Here is a 20,550-nt window from a genome sequence, read left to right as displayed (position 1 = left end):
CGAGATCTCGGCTGTAATTACCAAAATCACGCGAGATGTTGGCTGTAGCACCCGAAATCTCGCGAGATGTCGGCTGTAGCACCCGAAATCTCGCGAGATGTCGGGTGCATTAGCCGCACTGTCTCCTGTGATCTCCAACAGGAAATTACGCTGATCCCCGCAAGAGACCGCCCATCGCCGCAAGAGACCGCCCATCGCCGCAGGGGTTTGAAATAAAGTACTGAAGATTACAAAAGGTAGGTGAATCAAAAAAAAAAAACAGGTGGCATTATGAGATATATTAACTATAGGCAACAGAATGGGCAAATGTTGTATTTTGAGTGCAGAACCACTTTAACATATTTTATTCCTACCAGATAGTTCCAGTTGAAAGTGAATCTATAGCCTCACCTAAACCTTGAAAGGCAGCCTATATCTATGCAGGTTATGCTGCACCTCCATATGCCTGCTCTCTTCCCAGGCATCCCCAAGCAAATGCTCTTGCAAATATTAACCACAAATTCCATAATCAACATCTGTCCTCCTCCTACAACTTCCTAGTTGTTGACAACTATAAAAATTGACCTCTCTGGTCAGGAGGAAAGGTAAGGGTAGGTAGGGGTAGAAGGTAAGCCAAATTAACCATGGATTTTGTGCCCTGAAGATCAAGTAAGTATGGAAGCAATACCTTATGGTGCCTCCTGGTAAGATCTCGGGCAACCTTAGAAGGTTTTGTAAGGTTCAATCCATACAGGCTTTGAAGTGGACTGTTCTGTTCATGTTTTCAAAGAAACATTTTCTTACAGGGCCATGTCATACTTGCAGTCCTGTGGTTGTTGAAAAATCACCAGCAACAGGATTACTAAAATGTGGCACTCAACGGAATCCACAGTGCCATTCTCCTGCTAAAGGAGATGTGGCAGAATGTCATTCACCAGCAATGAAGTAATGCCTCACTAACAGCATGGTAATGACACAATGGAAGTAGGCGAGCATTTCTTTGATTTCTATAGTGATCCTGAAGGTGTGTTTTCACCATTGACTGAATAACTAGTTTGGCACTAACCTTAGAGGTCGACTAAAAATGATTATTCAGCTACACAAAAAAAATGACGGTACGTGCATCCAGGTAGCTTACTCATGGCATTCCTCCAGCACAAATTCTTTAGCAGGGAAAATGCTACCCCTGAGAATATTTATTAATTCGTATTGCCAATAGCTGCACTGAAAAAGAGCCATATTAAAACAAGCATGTTCTCAGCTTCATCTTTCATTTTCTGATTGCCAATTTGAGGGGGAGTAGTCTATTTAGCCAAATGACATAACACCTTTGATATGTTTGCTGTTGGCACTACCTGCCTAAATATTTTGTACGGCCTCCTTGTGCCTGCGCGGGTTTCCTCTGGGTACTCAAGTTTCCTCCCACATTCCAAATACATGCTGGTAGATTAATTGGTTCCTATCTAAATTGACCCTAGTATGTGTATATATAAATGTGAGTTAGGGAACTTAGATTGTAAGCTCCTTGAGCATAGGGACTGATGTGAATGCATAATATATATGTAAAATGCTGTGTAAAATTGTCAATGCAATATAAATACCTGAAATAAATAAAGTGCTCTTAACTGGTAAGCAAGCCGTTTTGGACACACTTAGTAAAATATCATGCTAGGGTCAATTTTTAAGACTGTCTTTGGAGTGTGGGAGAAAATCAAAGTACCTGGAAAAATCCCACACAAGCACAAGAAGAACATGCAGACTCTATGCATATCTGATTCTTCCTGTATTGAATTGTATTGTAACTGTACTGTTTGCCCCTGTGCTGTAAAGCGCTGTGCAAACAGTTGGCGCTATATAAATCCAATCTAATAATATTAATATAGTGACTTGAACTGAGGACCCCAGTGCTGTAAGGCAGAAGTGCTGCCCCAAACATTAATATTTGCATTTTTTATTCTTTTACCTATAGTAAACATTTGTAAGTGCCCACATACTGCTGCAGAGTCAGTATGAATGAAGCAAATAGTAGGTACTTATTGTTCTCCATGTGAAAAATTAGGCTTAGAGTAGTAGTACTTTCCTTTAGTACTCTTGTATACCACATACACTATGGTCATAAATGCTTCTAGATAGTATAACAGGATTATTATTTCAGCTGGTTAGTATAAAATGTGCCATTCTCAAAGCATATTGTAACTTTGAATTGCTATATTTGTTATAAATCTATAAATGTATATTTTTGAGAAAACAAACTGTTTGGTCTGTTCCTGCCTTTGTAGTAACATCAAAGCTGAAGTCCAGGCAAACATAAACATATTAGTTAAAGCGGTAGTAAACCCAGTTTCAAAAAACACTTACATTCCCGGCATGCCGGAAATGCTAACTTTCACATTGGTTGTGCTCTCAACCAAACTTTCAAACCATCCAATGGCTGGTTTCATAACTGACCACATGTGCAGGATTATGGCAGTTGAAGAATCATTAGAGGCCAAGATGGCAGCTTCATTGACTGAAAACGGTAGAAGGGTTTACTTCCACTTTAAAGCAGTTATGGGTTAATTAATATGATTAAATGGGGCTTTAATTGCAACTGCAAGTATCTGATCTGGATTTGGTACTATCTTCCTATACATTTATTACTTTGTGGCTGCACTCATGTGCAGTACACATGCCTAGAAACATTCTAAAGGGAAGAGATAAACAGGACCCATCACTGTGGTATGCCTTCTCATTCTAATCACAGGAGTGGGGCAAGGAGATAACCTAGCTGTATTGCTTCACTGCAGCAGAGAGTAGTTAGGTCACCAATCTGGCTCTGCTGTCTGAAAGAGATGTATATATTTCAGGGCTAGATGGTTGGTAATACAAATCCCTCTGCAAGCAAAACAGCTTTTGTATATGCATTTTAACTGTGTACTTAAAGTGGTTGTAAAGATTAAAGTTTTTTTTTTTTATCTTAATGCATTTTATGCATTAAGATAAAAAAGCTTATAGGTGCATGTCCCCCTGGCCCTCCCTAAATACTTACCTGAGCCCGATCTCGATCCAGTACTGTGCACAAGAGTAGTGGCGCTGCTCTCTCTCTCCCTTCTCACTGAACTCAGTGAGAACAGTGGGAGCCATTTGCTCTTGCTGCTGTCAGTCAAATCCAGTGACAAGAGAGTGGGAGGCAGGGTTGAGCTGCACTGTGTGTCAATAGATGCACACAGTGTGACTCAGGATCAAGCCCGCATGAGTACCTCCCCTAGCAAGGGGCTTGCTGGGGGGTACTCAAAGGCAGGAGGAGCCAGGGGAGGTGAAATGAAAGGACCCCAAGAAAGGAGAATTGTGACTGCTCTGTGCAAAACCATTACACAGTGCAGATAAGTATAATATGTTTGTTTACAATAATTTTAATTGTTTGACTGGGGCTCAGCTTTACGTTTATCTCCACTATTGCATAGATCATACCTTTATTAAAAAGCTGGATTACATTTTGCAGCATAAACATTTTTTTTGAAGTGATATCTAAATTCTACAGTTCTGTAAACACTCTTTTGCTGATCATGCATTCATTAATTGTGCATATGCACATGTGCACCGGTGTGGGTATCATCAGAAATGTCCTTGTGCAATTGCTGCACCATAACCAACAGCATAAGTATGTGCTTTTTTATTTCAGTTTGACTGCATGATGTGTACATCTTTGAGATTGTGAATGGTAACCTCAGTATAGATCTAAGCCAAAGCTTTATGATGTCAACAGATGGAAATAAATGTAGGACATACAGTATATGTACCCATAGTAGCAATGTGGTCGCGTCACAGCAAATATGCCTATATAGTAAAAAGTACACCTTTTATTAAGGAAAGGAGATCGATTTAAAAAAAAAGCTTACATTTTATATTACCCTATACATTTTTGAGTAAAACATGTATTTTAGGTTTCCCTTGAGTTGCTAAAGAAAACATAAGAGGAGTGGATTTAAACTTTTAGGTAAATCATGTATTCAATTACTGCTAACAATGAATTGTATCTTGTTAGAATGTTAAAGGCCACATGCATTTATTTATTTATTTTTTTAGAAAAAGGGTTCTAGAATTTTGAGGCCACATAATCCTTTAGAACTATTTACAGTCTTTGAAAATTAAAAGATATAAGTTTTAATTTTGTTTTGTAACCAAATTGACATTTATGAATATAGATTAAGGGAACATTTATGTATATACCCAAAATATTTTTTTCATTTTAGATAGGATAGGGTTAAACCCAGATTATTTTCTGCTATGTGTGTCCTTCTAGATTGAAGTGGGAGGAATTCCCAACTCAAGCTGACCATGCACTGTTAACAACAGATTTCTCCATGCATACAAAGGAGATAGATGGAGGTATTCCCCCTGCCGACACATCGTATTCTGACAGCGGCTGACCTAGCAAAGTTTTCTAACGTGTCCATTTAACAGGTGCTATCAAGCAATCTACTTCTGTTGAGTGGGGATTATCACACACTAATTGAAATTTGGCTGGTCCCAACCAGAACATTTGTCCCCAATGGAAGATTTACCCTCACCTCTTGTTCGCAACTAAAATTTAGGATTTACTTTCTGCCTCTGTCTTTCTGTATAGAGCAGGGGTGTCCAAACTTTTTTCAAAGAGGGCCAGATTTGATGAAGTAAACATGCATGAGGGCCGACCATTTTGCCCGACATTCTTTGAACCATTAAAATTCGGTCTAAGTGTGTTTGTTTGACAAGATTTGTCTTGTGGCTGTGTGTGGTGAAGAGATGAGCTTGGGCGTGTTATTTGGATATATATATATATATATATATATATATATATATACACACACACATATATATATCTCTTTTGTGGCCCCCAACTAAACCCAGAGCGCCACTCAGGACCAAGGATGAGCTTGGGTGTGTTATTTGGATATACCGTATTTATCAGCGTATAACATGCACCTTCACTTTAAGAGGGACGTTTCAGGAATTTTTTTTTAAATAAAGAACTATGAAGAAAAATAAGGGTCAGTGTCCATCTATGCAGCCTAATCAGTGCCCATCTGCAGCGTCACCATTGCCATGAATGCAGCCTCACCATTGCCATGAATGTAGCCTCACCATTGCCATCATTGCAGCCTGATCGTTGCCCATCTGCAGCTTTAGAGGGTACACGGAGGGGGACGGGACAATCACTTACAGACTACATACAAAATCTCCTGTTTACTCTTATGATAGACAGAACAGTCGTCCAATGGCAGCCCAAGAGATAAGAATTCCTATTACAGATGCCGCTGAGCAAATAGGAGATTCTCCTTTATGTAATCTGATGGCACTCCTCCGAGGCAGCACCGATAAATACGGTATATATCTTTTGTGGCCCTGCTGTCCAAAAGGATAAAAATACCACTCAATGGAGTAGAGGGGCTTATAGGGCTTTGTACTACAAAACTAATCTTTTAAATACAGCGACTACCTATGTGAACAGTACACACCAGTTCACATATGCACAATTTATAATAGATACCAATTTATATTAGATAATGAATGATTACAGTGTATGAACTGGTGACTGCTCATCTTGGAGAAGTGCTCATAGTATTTTAGAAATGTACCACAGCCACAATCACTTAATTTTTAATAAAAACCACATAACAAGGACACAGTAAAGTGCTCCCAAATGCCAACATGCTGGATTTTTACAGTTGGGTACTCTGGTGTTCAGAGTAATTGGATGCAGTTAATGTGAAAGTAAACTATCAAAATTAACTATTTTTAATACTTATGCTGCTAGCATTAGTAAATAGATACGAAGGGATACTATATTTACTAGTGTTAAATTTTCTTTTCACATTTCCTCAGTTGCTTCCTGGTTTCTTTGTAGTTTAGCCCAAAATGATATCATATACCCTAGGAGTCTTCATGGGTCTTTTTTTCTTTTATTTGGAGGAGGGGAGAAGGGGCTTTCTCAGGTAAATATAAGCTAAGGGCAGACAGATTCCAGGAAGTAAAAGATACATGAATCATCTGCCCTTACTGGAGATGGCTACGGCTAGAAATGCTAGGGGGGGTGTATTTCAAAGTGACTTATCATCAAAGTAAAGCATAGAAACATAGATGGATGGTTAAGTTTGCTTTAAATCTTAAAATAAATTAACCACTACAATACAGGGCACTTTTGCCCCCTTCCTTCCCAGCCCAAATTTCAGCTTTCAGCGCTTTCGCAATTTCAATGACAATTGCGCAGTCATGCTACAATGTACCCAAATTACATTTTTAACATTTTGTTTGCACAAATGGAGCTTGCTTTTGGTGGTATATATTCACGAGTATGTTTTTTATTTTTTTGCGATATAAGCAAAAAAATTGCAGAAATTTGGAAAAAAACTATATTTTCTTCTTTCTATTTTAAAAGAAATCCAATAAAATCGAATTTTGTCATAAATTTAAGCCAAAATGTATTCTGCTACATGTTTTTGGTAAAAAAAATCCGTTAAGTGTATAATAATTGGTTTGTGTGATTACGGACATATGTACGCAAATGATCATGTACAGATGTGTGCAGGTGATCACAGACATATGTGTGCAGATAATCATTGGGACATGTGATTTTAGTGGGACATATGTGGGGGACATGTGTTTTTATTATTTGGGGACATGTGTGTTTTGGGGACATGTGTGGGGACATGTGTGTTTACACTGTTTTACACTAGACTGGTGATCAGTGAGTAAAAAGCTGTAAAAAACAGCTCATACTCACTGATCACCAGCTGGCTGCAGCGATCCGCTCTCCTCTCCTCAGTGACGACTTCTGTGTGAGGAGAGGAGAGCCCATTGCCTAGCAACCGGCTGTTTGTTTACATCACATTATGGTTGTGATTGGACACAGCCACCATGTGATGCCGATCCGAGATGCGCCGTGTCCGGGTGACATAAGCGCATCGGGATCACGCCACTGCGCGGGCACGTGCGCGCGTGATCACCCTCCTTCTAAAGTGCGTTCAGGAACGTCCAGTCAGAAGGAGAAGGCTCCCACCCGGCTGTATATATACATTGGCTGGGTGGGAAGTAGTTAAATAACTTTTTCAGTTTTTGGTGCTCAGATACACTTATGTTTACCTTAAAGTGGATGTAAACCAGATTCATGAAATTTGAGCTGGCCACATATATCTGTAGTGTTTTCTTATCTCTCTTCAAAGCACTAAGTCCTGTGGCTTTCTCCTGCTCAGTTCCTTTGATAACTTCTGACAAGTCCTCCAACAACTGATATAAAACCAGCCTGAAAATTGTGTCGGGAGGTTACTAAAAATAGATTAGCACAGAGCTGAACTATAAACATAACAGCTCTGAGAATCTCTGCCTATGTGGAGTGGGAGTGTGTGAATTTCCTCCAATCAGCCGTCTTGGCTGTATGCACAAACTTCACACTCAGTGTTGAACAGAAATCTGTAACACGATCTGAACATTCTAAAGAATATATAAAGCTGAAGACAGTAGATACACATGTAAAACCTATGTATATCTGTGTAACGTCTGAGGCTGTTCACGTCACTGTGAGGGTTTACATCTACTTTATGGAATTTCATACTCTGTTCCTAGAGTATGATCTCAACAGAAGAATAAGTGTAAAGCGTGCACAGATATGCATGTACCACATTCTGTATAGTATCTCTCCATTAGGTTTGATCAAATATTTACTTATAAATAATGTTAGAACCATTACAAAATTTGAAATGAAAAAAAAACTGCAAAATGCATCTTGTTATGATAACTCTGCCATAACTGTCAATACCCATAGGAGAAGCAACTTAATTTTTCCCATGGTTGCAACCACTGCCTTACTCCTGACTTTATACTGGGTCGGGATGAAGATGAGCCTACTCAGTTTCAATGAGGATGATTTGACTACCCTTAAGCTAGAGTGTTGTTTGAAAGTCAGAGAGTGACTGCTGTTATCAGGCTGATTAAAGGCTGATTAAAGCTGCTTTACGATCAGCCTAAACTCCCACTTATTACAGTGGCACTCATTACAAAAACTGAAAAGGGCAAGAATAGAAGTTTTGCACTAATTATTGATCATTTCATTTCCTATGCTAAGCAAGAGAAATGCCAAGTACATCCTGAACAGTTGATATCGACAATACAATCTCCATCTGTGCATCTAGTTTACAGCATTTGGCACAGGTTAGATTTATACTAACTTTGGGTATTGAATGCATCATGAAGTGAAATGTATATTATTCATGTGTCACATTGTCACAGACCATCTGTACTTGATGAATCAGGGAACACAAATTGAAGTTATCGTGCCTCTTCAAACTTCTCATAGTCCAAATATCAGTCAAGAGCAAATAACATTTATGAAATAGTTTCCATTTTAGTTGAGATCACATCCATGACTGTCATGTAATTCTATCATTTACCAACATTTCATGCTTCCAACAATGTTGAGTACGTTAAAAAAGAATGAAGAAATGAATCCATTTGGCACAATGGCATTCCACCACTCTTTCTGAAACATCTGAGTCCCGCTTGTCCAGTCACTTCATTCATACTTTTTGTTCCATCATGGCGTTGTGGTGAATAATTCACGAGGAGAGCATTGAACACTACTTCCACAGAGGCATGCTCACATCACTAGAGGGATATTCAAATATTTCAGTTCTGCAAGGTGCTTCTTCCTGCAGTATTGTAGAAAAAGAATAACACCTTGCCTTTAACTGAGGCACGTGAGGTGCTAGGCATTTCATTAGTGCAACAGCTTAGCAATCGAAGATCTCTTTTTAACTTGCAGAGATGCAACTTCCTTTAAAACAGCTCTATCCTGCTTGGGATTTCTTCAAATCAGTATATTATGCAATGTGTAGCTACTCAACAACATCACATACATATGTGTTCCTTTAGGCTTAAGCTCCATTAGGATTTAATACTTTATGTGTCATAGTGTGGCAATGACACGTGAACAGGAGATGATCACTGTTAGTACTGTTTGTCCAACTCCAAAGACCAACGCTTCCAAAGGAGCCATGTTCTTGCCTGCTACTTGGTAAATCCCTGCAACGGCAGCACCTGGAACAGGATTAAAAACAGGTAATTTAGGGAAAATAATAAGCAAACAAATAATAAATACGATCACATTTTTATCTATGACTGGAACTCTCCCTTCAGTCCTCCTGCTGCTTTTTTTGTTCAGTGGTTTGAGTTAGGGCTGTAAGGCCTTTTAGGTTGCTGTATGAGCCCTGCCTGCATTGGTCACTCTTGGCTGGTTTGGTGAGCAGAGTATCTAAAAAAGACATGTTCCTAATTCAATACTTTCCACTGCAAAACAGCAAAGCAAACAAATATATCAGCATTCACAGCACTCTGTGGCTGTATACCAAATCCATATCTAGGGCTGTCTCTCTCTTCTCCTTATTTCATCTGCCCATCCAAATCACTCACATGCAGAGACCACAACAAACGAGCCCCATAGTGTACATCCATCGTAAAATGCTGATATAACCCCTTAAAGGGGAAAACCTTCTAGTGAGTGAGGAGAGAGCAGGGGAGCACGTGTTGAGACACCGACACACTGCAAGATTTATGAACTCAAATTAAATGATGTCCCTTTTTACTGTTTTATAGCATGGATGCCAAGAAACCACTTTGGACACGGCACTTGTCACTTTATTGCACATTTACCTTATGTGTTTTGCGATGAGATATTTCGATTGATTGCACAGTTCATTTGTAATACTGTATTAGGCACATTTATACATTGAGTTGGCTCAAATATTAATTCGTTTTTTAGATTTATTTTACACTTTTGCTTATTTGCATAGTTAATATATTGAGCAGAAATTTTTAATTTTATCAGCACTCTAGGCGTATTTAAAGAGGCACACACCACAGTGCCCACACCAGAAACAAGCAACACCAAATCCACTTTACAACCTTATATTTTAAACCAGTTTTAACAAATTTTTTGGGCTGCTAAGTATATATGGCTGGAAGACCATTTGAATTTTATTCAGAACTAAAGAAGACGAGTCTGAATGAAGCAGACTGTTGCCTCTAGGTATTTCGAATGAAATGGTGAACTTATTTATTTATGTTATCATTTGTAATACATCTTTAAACCAAGCTAAGTAAATTCATTTTATTATTAACCTTCTGAGTTTTCTGAAATTATTGTACTACATCCACATATTTGAAAGGTTAAACATAGGAACATGAAAGTAATAAAGTTTAACCCTTTATTACAAAAGGTCATCTACACAGGCCCTTAATGTCACACATCCTTAATGTCATCTGTTCTACATACGTGAGGGACTGTCTATGTTACAGAAAAGAAGGACAGTAGTACAAGCTCTTCAGAACAGTTTTATTTCTCCAGGTCGATTTGTCTGGAGTGTCAAAATGAAGCAATAGAATTATTAGCATCCATCAGATCCAGAATATGGTCAATTTGTAATCATCAGCTAGGATTTACAAAATGAACCACAAATGTAATTCCTATCAAATTTTCAAAGCCAGTCTTATATTGAAAAGACTGCTCTGTTCCCTCTGCTCAATTTAGCTAATGGTGGGCATGTCTGTTCAGCACCTGTGTACCTAATGACACAGTTAGAAGTGATAAAGAGCCAGATCCAGGCTAGTTGTGGGTAGCCGATGATAGACAAGCTGCAAGCTTTTTTCTAAGCTGCTTTTTTTAAATTAATTTCTGTTCAACAAATAAGGGTAAGCTTTTTAAATATTTAAACATATGCACTTGCATACTATAAATGCATTTACATTTTTCTGCAATGTTCTGCAGTGGTATAAACTGTGCACAGGATTCAAAGTTTGCTATGAATTAGTTGCTGCCATTCACATTTTGTTTAAATTGAAACTGAGCATTTACGCAGGAAAATGAGTGTTGCTTAACTCCATATATTTTTAGAAAAGCTCTGGGGGCTGAGAAAATGTTTTAGCTAGTTCATGACTCATTTGAAGACTGAGATGGTAATAACATGTAAGTAGTGAGAAGTAAAAGAATGAAACCTCCTTTTCAGTGAATTTAAGGAGTACATAATACTGGATAAAATACCAGAAAATTTATTTTATGAAAGGGAAAAATCTTTGTGGTTTTGTTTATTCTGTATTTAAGGAAATTCCTTTGTAAACATCTAGGTAGGATAACAAAGGATGATAGCAAGGAAGTGTGTCATGCCATGGTGACTGTTTAAGGTGCAAAGGCGTAGGAGACCATATAAACCTTTAAAAGTACAAGACCCGCTAATAGCACATACCACAAGGTGCCACTAATACATTTATTAGCCAGAACGCCTTTCAAATTGTTAGTTCCATTATTATGCTAAAACCCCTTTCTGTATCTTGTTCTACAAGACTTCTCTAAAAATCCATCCAAATATAAAGCATCCAGTTTATCCTGTAAGATTGGTAAATAGGCATTTGAAATGCAACTTGACATTGTAAATGTCCTAAAGAAATATAAAATTCCCATCTTCGTTACCATGAATGTATTCATGTCCATGTAGTAAACGCATAGCTCAATGTGTTTTCAAAAATATGTGCCAGTCATTTACTATTTAATAATGACTTGCTCCTCAGCCCCCTGGCCCTGCTTTCCCTAAACTTCTAGTCTTGATGAGTGCACAATGTAAAACTCATACGAATGACCATGGCTGGAGTGCAAGTTCCATCATCCTTCGCACCAATAATACAAGGTACATGCATGGACAGCTAAGGATTTCAGCTGGTCTTTCCAAACATGGCTGCCAGGCAATCGATGTAGAATGAGCTTGTGTTTGAGCCATTCAGTGGGGTTCTGAGCTGCCTGAGTATGTGGGTGCATGAAGCATTGGTACATCAGGCTGATGTCCTGGGCAAAAGCATATTGATATGGGTGACTCCAGTGAACCCTGCAAGGGAACAGAGCCACCCTAAAAAGAGAAAAAAATTATAGGGAACTCAAAATTGCTAGGAAAAGAGGACAACATAAGGTAAACAGCAAACATAACAAGTGCAGATATATGCTGGTGTATGTTATTTTTTAATGGAGGGTTTAATAACACTTCAAAAGAAATATAATTTGCCACTTTATTTAACATTTAGAACCGCCCACTATATTTAATGTCTGGTCCACTACCCTATTGTTCCAAGAAGTCCCCCTAAAACAAAGCCCGTGCTTGCACAGTCCTGTGATCGTGCTATGATTAGACACAGTGGATCACAGGGAACAGGTATAGAGACAATCAGAGGGACTCTGTACTATGAATTTGCTGAGAGTCTGTGCAAACATCTGATTTTAGCCAGTACCAGTCTATTAAATGTGGTGAAGAAAGTAAATAAAAGTATATTTTTTATTTTCTTCCTTTGTTTTCCAAAAACTTTGCGGCAAAAAAATAGGATTTTTTGTACTCACCGTAAAACCCTTTTCTCTTATATTCCCCGACCGACACAGCTCCTCTCTGTAACAAAATGGGTTGTCAGCCCTATCACTGGAGATTACTAGACAAAGTTGTAAAACAACACTTCAGAGCTTTTAGTTCCGCCCAGGGGGCAGTCCCTAGGCTACAACCCCCACAGCCTGCCCTAGCAGACTCAGTACGTCAACAAGCAGTATAACGTAAAGAGAAAAAGGAGGGGCGGGTGCTGTGTCGGTTGGTGAATTACAGAGAAAAGGATTTTACGGTGAGTACAAAAAATCCTATTTTCTCTTATATTCACCGACCAACACAGCTCCTCTCTGTAACAAAATGGGACGCCCCAAAGCAGTGCCAAGGGGGGGGGGCAGCATAAAAACGTCATCTACCATGGCAAGTGGGAACTAGTGAAACTAAACTCACAAAAAAACAGCAGTGTGTGGAAAAACACCACCATATAGCCGGGTATCCTCAACAATACCGCAACATTGCAGAAGTAATGCAACAGTGCATAAACACAAAAGTACTGCGTTTTTATCGAAAAACCAGGAAAAACAAAGCTTGCATATCCAATTACAACTACACAGCCGCCTGCAAAACTTTGCGGCCAAAACAGGCATTAGCCGATGCACTGATGTCTACCTTGTAGAACTTGGTAAACTTATGGACAGATGACCAGGTCGCTGCCTTACACACCTGAGCGACCAACGCTTAGTGTCGGAAGGCCCAAGATGTTCCGATTGCCCATGTAGAGTGGGCCGTGACCAGAAAGGGGGGCACCTGCCCCTTCAAGGCGTAGGTTTGTACTACAATCTGTCTGATCCACCTGGAAATGGTGGCCGACGAGACCGTCATACCCTTATTTGGACCAACCACCGAAACAAACAGTGAGTCTGACTTCTGAAAGGGACCCGTGGCCGACAAATACACCTTCAGAACCCTAACCACGTCGAGAGCTTGAAGGGCTACCTCTTTGGGGTGCTTCGGCTTAGTACACAAAGATGGTAATAAAATGTCTTCATTGATATGAAAAGCCGAGACCACCTTCGGTAGAAAAGATGGTTGCGGACGCAACACCACCTTATCCCTGTGGATGACCAGATAGGGCGACTTGCAAGACAAGGACACCAATTCCGAAACCCTCCTGTCTGAGGTAATGGCCACTAGAAAGACCACTTTCTGGGAAAGAGTCAACAGGGGAAACTCCCTGATATTTTCAAAAGGCGATTTTTGAAGCGCCGACAACACCAGGTTCAAATCCCATGGGGGTAACGGTGGGCGCACTGGAGGGACTACATGTCGTACCCCCTGAACGAAGGTACCCACTAAGGAGTGCGATGCCAGGAGTCATTGGAAAAAGACAGCCAGGGCTGAGATCTGCCCCTTGATGGTGCTCAATGCCAATCTCTGGTCTACTCCTCGCTGGAAAAACAACAGGATCCTTGCTATGGAAAAGGAACGTGGATGCCAACCATTCTCTTCACACATGGAGATGTAAGCCTTCCAGGTACGATGGTATATCTTCCTAGAAGAAGATTTTCGTGCCCTCAACATAGTTGGAATCACCGAGTCCGACAGACCCCGGTTCCTCAACACCTGGCTCTCAACAGCCATGCCGTTAAAGCCAGTGATGGTAAAGCAGGATGAAAAATCGGACCTTGAGAGAGAAGGTCCTCTCGCAACGGCAGTCGCCAGGGAGCGTCTGCCACCAGACGCACCAGATCTGTGTACCAGGGATACTGAGGCCAATCTGGGGCAACCAGTATCACTGGGATCCCCTCGGCTTCCACTCTGTGAAGCAGACATGGCAACAATTTCAGTGGAGGAGAGGCGTAGATCAGCTGATACCGATCCCACTGGGCCACCAGCGCATCTGACGCGTCTGCCCATGGATCTCTTGTCCTGGACACAAATCTTGGCACCTTTCGATTGAGATGGGAGGCCAATAGATCCACATCTGGTGTTTCCCACTTCAGGCACAGCAGCCTGAATGTCTCTGGATGTAATGCCCATTCTCCTGGGTCCAACATCTGCTGACTCAGATAGTCCGCCTGCCAGTTTTCCATACCCAGGATGTAAATGGGCGTTAGGGCTGGAATGTGTCGCTCTGCCCACCAAAGTATGTGAGTGACCTCCTGAGCAGCGGCTGCGCTTCTTGTTCCCCCTTGGTGATTTTTGTATGCCACCGCCGTGGTGTTGTCCGACTGAATCCTGATCAGACGCCCTTGAAGACTCACCAACCATGTGCAGAGACACAGCCTGATCGCTCTCAATTCGAGCAGATTGAGCGGCAACTCGGATTCTACCGTCGACCAGAGGCACTGAGTCGATTGAACTCCCATCACTCCACCCCAGCCGGATAGACTGGCGTCTGTAGTGACCACCGTCCACTTCAGAGGAAGGAACGATTTTCCGGACTGAATCACTGGGGGCCTCAACCACCAGATCAGAGAGTCACTGACTGGTTGGCTCAACTAGATCTGTCGATCCAGGGACAACTGAGACTTGTCCCATTTTAGCAAGATCTCCTTCTGCAGTACTCTGGTGTGGAACTGGGTGTAAGGTACTGCCTCGAAGGAGGCTACCATGAGCCCCAGTACTCGCACGCAAAACTGGAGCGACGACCACTTGCGGTTCATCAGCAGTTTCACCGTGGACCTGAGAGTCTGCAATTTGTCTGAAGGGAGAAAAACTCTCACTTCCCTGGAGTCCAACAGCAAACCTAGGTACTCCAGACGCTGGGTTGGCACAAACACCGACTTCTTTAGGTTCAACAGCCACCCAAATTCTTGCAGGGTCTGCATGGTGATCGCCACATCCTCCTCTAATTCTGAGGCGGAAGATGCTCTCAGGAGGAGATCGTCCAGGTAGCCCACGATCGTAATCCAATACTTTGGTAAAGACTTGGGGGGCTGATGCCAGACCAAAAGTAAGAGCCGCAAATTGGTAATGGGCTACCCCAACTGCAAAACGCAGAAACTTTGGGATGCCAAAGACATATGGGTATGTGCAGGTATGCATCCTAGATGTCCAAGGACGCCAGGGAGTCCCCTTGTGCAGCGACTACTGAGCGAACTGATTCCATCCTGAACCTCTGCACTTTTACAAAGTGATTGAGGGCATTCAAGTCCAAGATTGGACGTACCCCTTCCTTCTTGGGAACCACAAACAGATTTGAGTAGAATCCCTGGAAGCGTTCCGGCTCCGGAACAGGTACAATCACCCCTCGATTCAGCAAGTCCCTTACAGCCCCCAACAGGGCCTCCCAGCGAACCACGGGTATGCTGGAGGGGAAGAACCTGTTTGGTGACCAAGAGAGGAACTCTATCTTGTAGCCTGTGGAAATCAGATCACAGACCCATTGGTCGGATAACTGGGAGGACCACCGGGCTGCAAACTCCCGGAGGCGACCCCCCCACCCGAGACATGGGATTTGGGGCAAACCTTCATGCGGTAGCACTTTTGTTCGCAGGCTTGTTAGGCTTGCGGTTCCAGGGATGTTTTTGACTGTCCGTGGGCGTCCTGTCGGGCTGGGGACGTTTTGTCGAAGCGCCGGGCGGATGAAAAAGCCACCTGTGAACGGAAAAAGAGGGTCCTTGCCTGCGGCGTGGCTCCTTAGCCTTCCTGGCCTGTGGGAGTAGAGTACTCTTACCACCAGTGGCATTTTTAATAATGTCATCTAACGAGGCTCCAAAGAGCCGGTCGCCAAGGAAAGGAAGATCCGTTAGGGCTTTCTTGGATGCCTGGTCAGCAGACCAGCATTTTAGCCAAATCAGGCGCCTCAGCACCACAGCTGACACTGGAGCCCTGGATAACAGAGGGAGAGTATACAGGACCGCGTCACAAACGTACTTAAGGCCTTGCACTAGTTGGTCTGCTAGTTCCACGCAGACAGGGGAGGCCTGTTGCTCTCCCAATTAGCGGTGCAAAAGTTTTGCCCACTCAGTCAGTGTCTGCGACACCAGTGCGGATGCCAGTACAAGTCGCACGGCTGACCCCACAACCGTAAACAAAGAACGAGCCACCGCCTTGGCCTTCCTGTCCGTGGGATCCTTGAATGCAGGAGTCCCCTCAACTGGGATCGTGGTTACTTTATTTAACCTGGATACTGGGGGGTCCACAACCAGAGGAGCCGACCACTTTTTGAGAAGGCTTTCCTCAAAGGGGTAACGCATCGCCATGCATTTGGGGACCGCAAAAGTCCTTTGCGGGCGACCCCATTCCTTGTAAATTAACTTAAAATCAAAATAAGTCAGATACGGGAACAACTTGGGTGAACGTGCTGGCTTGCAGGACCCAAAAGGGACCGGTACATCAGCAGAGGGATCCGCTGGCTCCTGAATCTTCAGGGTGTCACGCACAGCTGTGTTAAGTGCTCCAACTAGCGCTTTATGACAGTCCCACCCTTCTGCTGCCGCTGACTGAGGGGCTCTAACCCACTGGACTCACCACCCTGAGCAGTTCCTCACTGTATTACAACAGTGCCTGTCGATCCCCAGTGCTCCCAGATGCAGAGATAGAAAAACTGTTTAGGTGGCCGGCCGGTCGCGTGATCGGTGAGCGATCTGACACACGTGTCCAAAATCACAGGATAAACCTCCCAGCGCTCTGTGATAACCAAACAGGAAGCTGAGGGCACAGGGGCTGCTGCTAGAGCACAAAAACGCGGTCTGGCTACAAGAAATTGTCCGCCAGTGTTCTAATAGAGAATCACTAGGAAAATGGCTGCTTAAAGCCAGAAGCATGCCTGACCCTTGCCCATACTTAAAATGGCCGCCGATCAGCGCTATGAGAGGCTAGAGAAAACATGTGGCAGACACAGCGCTGCACCAACACAGGGGCAGACCACACAGGCATCCAGCGGGACTAAGCTGCAGGACCCAGGCACACCAGTACAGCTAAACCCCCAGGTGAGCACCGCTCAGCATCATGCCCCCCCCGTGAGGGGGGGAAGGAGAGGAGTTAGGGACCATGGAGAGAAGAGAGGGGGTGAGGGGGGCCCCCGAATCGACCTCCCAGGGAATGCCCAGCTGCTCCACCCTGCCGAGACAGGGAGAGCTGTACTTACCAGTCCTGAAGAGCTGGGGGACATCCCATGGTAGTCAACTCCTGATCAGTACAGGGAAGACTACTGGCCCGGCATACTGTGATGCAGACATCAGTAGCCCGGTCATATGTAAGACCCGGAGCATGAAGCTCACCGACCACCTCTGGAGCTGAGGTATGTTGTGGCCTGCCGAGCCGTAGCTGCGACCTGTACACGCTCGATGGCCAGACTGGGGAGACTACAAGGATAAGTGAACCAGCCTGTCACCCAGCCAGCTGTTGATAGAAGATCACAGGATCATTCATCTTGCGCAAAAAGCCAAGCTTCTGCATCAAAAAAACACGGAACTATGGGCCCGCAGGGTTCCTAGGTGCATCTCCTTCACTAGGCAAAATAAAACTGAGTCTGCTAGGGCAGGCTGTGGGGGTTGTAGCCCAGGGACTGCCCCCTTGGCAGAACTAAAAGTTCTGAAGTGTTGTGTTACAACTTTGCCTAGTAATCTCTAGTGATAAGGCTGACAACCCATTTTGTTACAGAGAGGAGCTGTGTCGGTCGGTGAATATAAGAGAAATTAGATTTCCAAAAGACTCACCATGCATCTCAGCAAATACCTAGCAGGTGTTTCTACTGTGCCGGAACTTTAGGGCCTCTGGAAGTATAATAGGCAGTCAGGAAATCAAATGCATAACTGACACTCCTTGAAAGCCTAGCCTGCAAAAAATTCTCACACATGTGCTATCTCCATACACAGGAGGCATAGGAAAATGCGTTTTGGTTTCTAATTCTAAGTACTTTATACCCATGCTGTGTGTGAGAAATATCTTATTAAACTGATAACAAAAACATATAATTTACTTTCTCCATTTTCCAAAATATTGTGTTAAAAAAATGAGATCTACAAAATACTCACAAAATACTCATCATACCTCACACTAAATACACTGGGGTGTCTGCTTTTCAAAAAAGGTTTTTGGAAAGGCTGTTTACACTGTTCTGGGATTATAGAGGCTACAGAAATATGATGAGCAGCCAGAACATCACATCTAATAAACTTTGAATATATATGAAGTTTTTAGATTCTATAACTTCCACACTGACTAAATAATAAAATATATATATATATTTTTTTGCTAAATATATGTAGCATAATACATTTTGGCCTACATTTCTGAAGAAAAATATTTATCAGATATGTTTTTCAGCATAATTGTTTTTAAATGTATATGGTAGAAAACCAAACAGTGGTCCTGGGGTCAAGGGATTAGGAATCTCAAACATACTGCAGAATGCTATAGCAGGCAGTGTGTACGATTGTCAGCTGGACTGTCAACTGAAAGTAATTTTTGCGGCTATAAAACTGTGCAAGCACCCCCCACCCCCCCGACATCTTGTCAGGTATCCTAGCAGTGGCAGCTGGTGTTTTTTTTTGTTTGGGTGGGGCGGCAAACAACCTCCTCTGTGTGGAACCTCAAATCCCCCTGCTTTCTACCGGTCCACCTGCACTTACCCCATCAGTGGTGGGGATCGGCGGGTACATCAGGGATCGGTGGGTACACAGCATCAGGGATCAGCAGGCACACATGGTAGGGATCTGCGGATACACGGTGGTGGGGTTGGCAGGAACATCAGGCAGGGGATCAGGCTGCGGCAGGCATCTGGCAGCGTCCCCTATGTCCTCTTCTCTTCTGAGATCCCGGCGGCTTCCGCCGTGCGTCTCCTCCCCTCCTCCTAGGCGTCCAATAGAATTGCCTGACCTTTCAGCCAATTGGGAAATGGGTATCAGACCCACGCTTCCTAATTGGCCGCTAGGCGATTCAGTGTTAGAAAAGCAAATATTCATTTGCTAACACACCTGGGTGGGCTCCAAGCACAATGCTCTGCGCTCCAAGTCCACCCTATTTAGAAGCCTATTAGAGCTTATAGCTTAAAAAAAAACACCCCCTGCCGCTGTAATTCATGCACCCGGCATCCTAAAAGGGGCTGGATGCATGAACGGAGGGTTGTTGCCGTGGCCGTAGATAGATCCATGCTATGCATGAATCTATCTAGCCATTAACCATACAGGGGAACTCCACTGTTACACCTGTGCACCTGGGGAAGTCACGATCCTTCTCCAGGGAATGTACCAGGAAGCGACGAGTATTACAGGTATCTACTTGGCACAACTTCATCTTTTGTAATTTCAAGGGGTATGAATACTTTTTCCAGGCACCGTATATTGTGTTTAACTTTAGGGTTTGATAAACTGTTGCATCAATGTCACATGACATTAAAAAAATTGCAATTACCACCTTTTTATTCTCCAGGGTGTTTTTTTTTTCAGAAAATATATATATACTGTTTGAGTGTTTTAACTAATCATCGGGTTTAAAAGTTGTATTTTAACATTTGTGAAAAAAATGAAATAAAATTAACTTTATAGGTACAACTTTACCAGAGTAATTGTCAGTCAAACTATCACAAAACTGAAACCTAAAAAATGGCCTGGTAATGATGGAGGTTAAACATGCAAGTACTGAGGTGGTTAACTAGTAAATGCAGCTAAAAAGATGGATTGCTGGTATGCCATGCTAGACAGTGCTTGGAAAGGTGGGGAGGGCTGATATTTTCCTGTGATGTACCAGCTTATGCAGATACAGTAATGTTCAGTCAGTCTAAAATACTGTGATGGGTGAAAGGCATCGCTGTTCACTGAAAGGGCTACCAGAGATGCCAACATCTAAGCAGCTACAGGTGCAGCAAGGGTGACAAAGGAAAAGCATTAACACTTTATCCAAAGGAAATTCCTATAAAATCATACTGGCTAGCAGGATCAATTGGTATCAACAAAATAATCCAGAGGCTATTTGGAAATATAGAGAGACAGGTCTTACTGCGATGGACAGCCGACAGTTCATATGTGATTTTATATTTTGACCATAGTTCTATTTTATTGGCCACTGAAGCCCTTTTACTAGTCAGTTATTAGTTTGGCAACGCAAAACACAAATTTTAGGGAAGTCCGTCTCCTAAGCAGTGGCGGCTGGTGGGTTTTTCTTTGGGGGGAGCGGCAAATGCCTATCTCCCCTCGCGAGTGGCCGGCTGGTGGCACCACTCCCCCCACCCACTCACCCGCTGTCTGCAGGTCTATTCAAC

General features: G+C 42.7%; 1 protein-coding gene across 1 annotated transcript in view; it reads right to left on the bottom strand.

Annotated features, from left to right (window-relative positions):
- Nucleotides 1-314: 314 nt before the first annotated feature.
- TMEM170B (transmembrane protein 170B) overlaps nt 315-20,550 on the bottom strand; it is a 66,683-nt gene continuing 46,447 nt past the window's right edge. Inside the window, exon 3 of the mRNA XM_077492194.1 lies at nt 315-9,030. Within this exon, the coding sequence (XP_077348320.1) occupies nt 8,900-9,030 (131 nt within the window). The 3' untranslated portion in view covers nt 315-8,899. The remainder of the gene's footprint in view (nt 9,031-20,550) is intronic.

The sequence above is a fragment of the Lithobates pipiens genome, unplaced genomic scaffold, assembly GCF_037356315.1.
Source record: "Lithobates pipiens isolate NorthernLeopardFrog02 unplaced genomic scaffold, aLitPip1_a1.2 Scaffold_19, whole genome shotgun sequence".
NCBI classification, from domain to species: Eukaryota; Metazoa; Chordata; class Amphibia; order Anura; family Ranidae; genus Lithobates; species Lithobates pipiens.
This window is presented reverse-complemented; position numbering and strand designations above follow the sequence as displayed.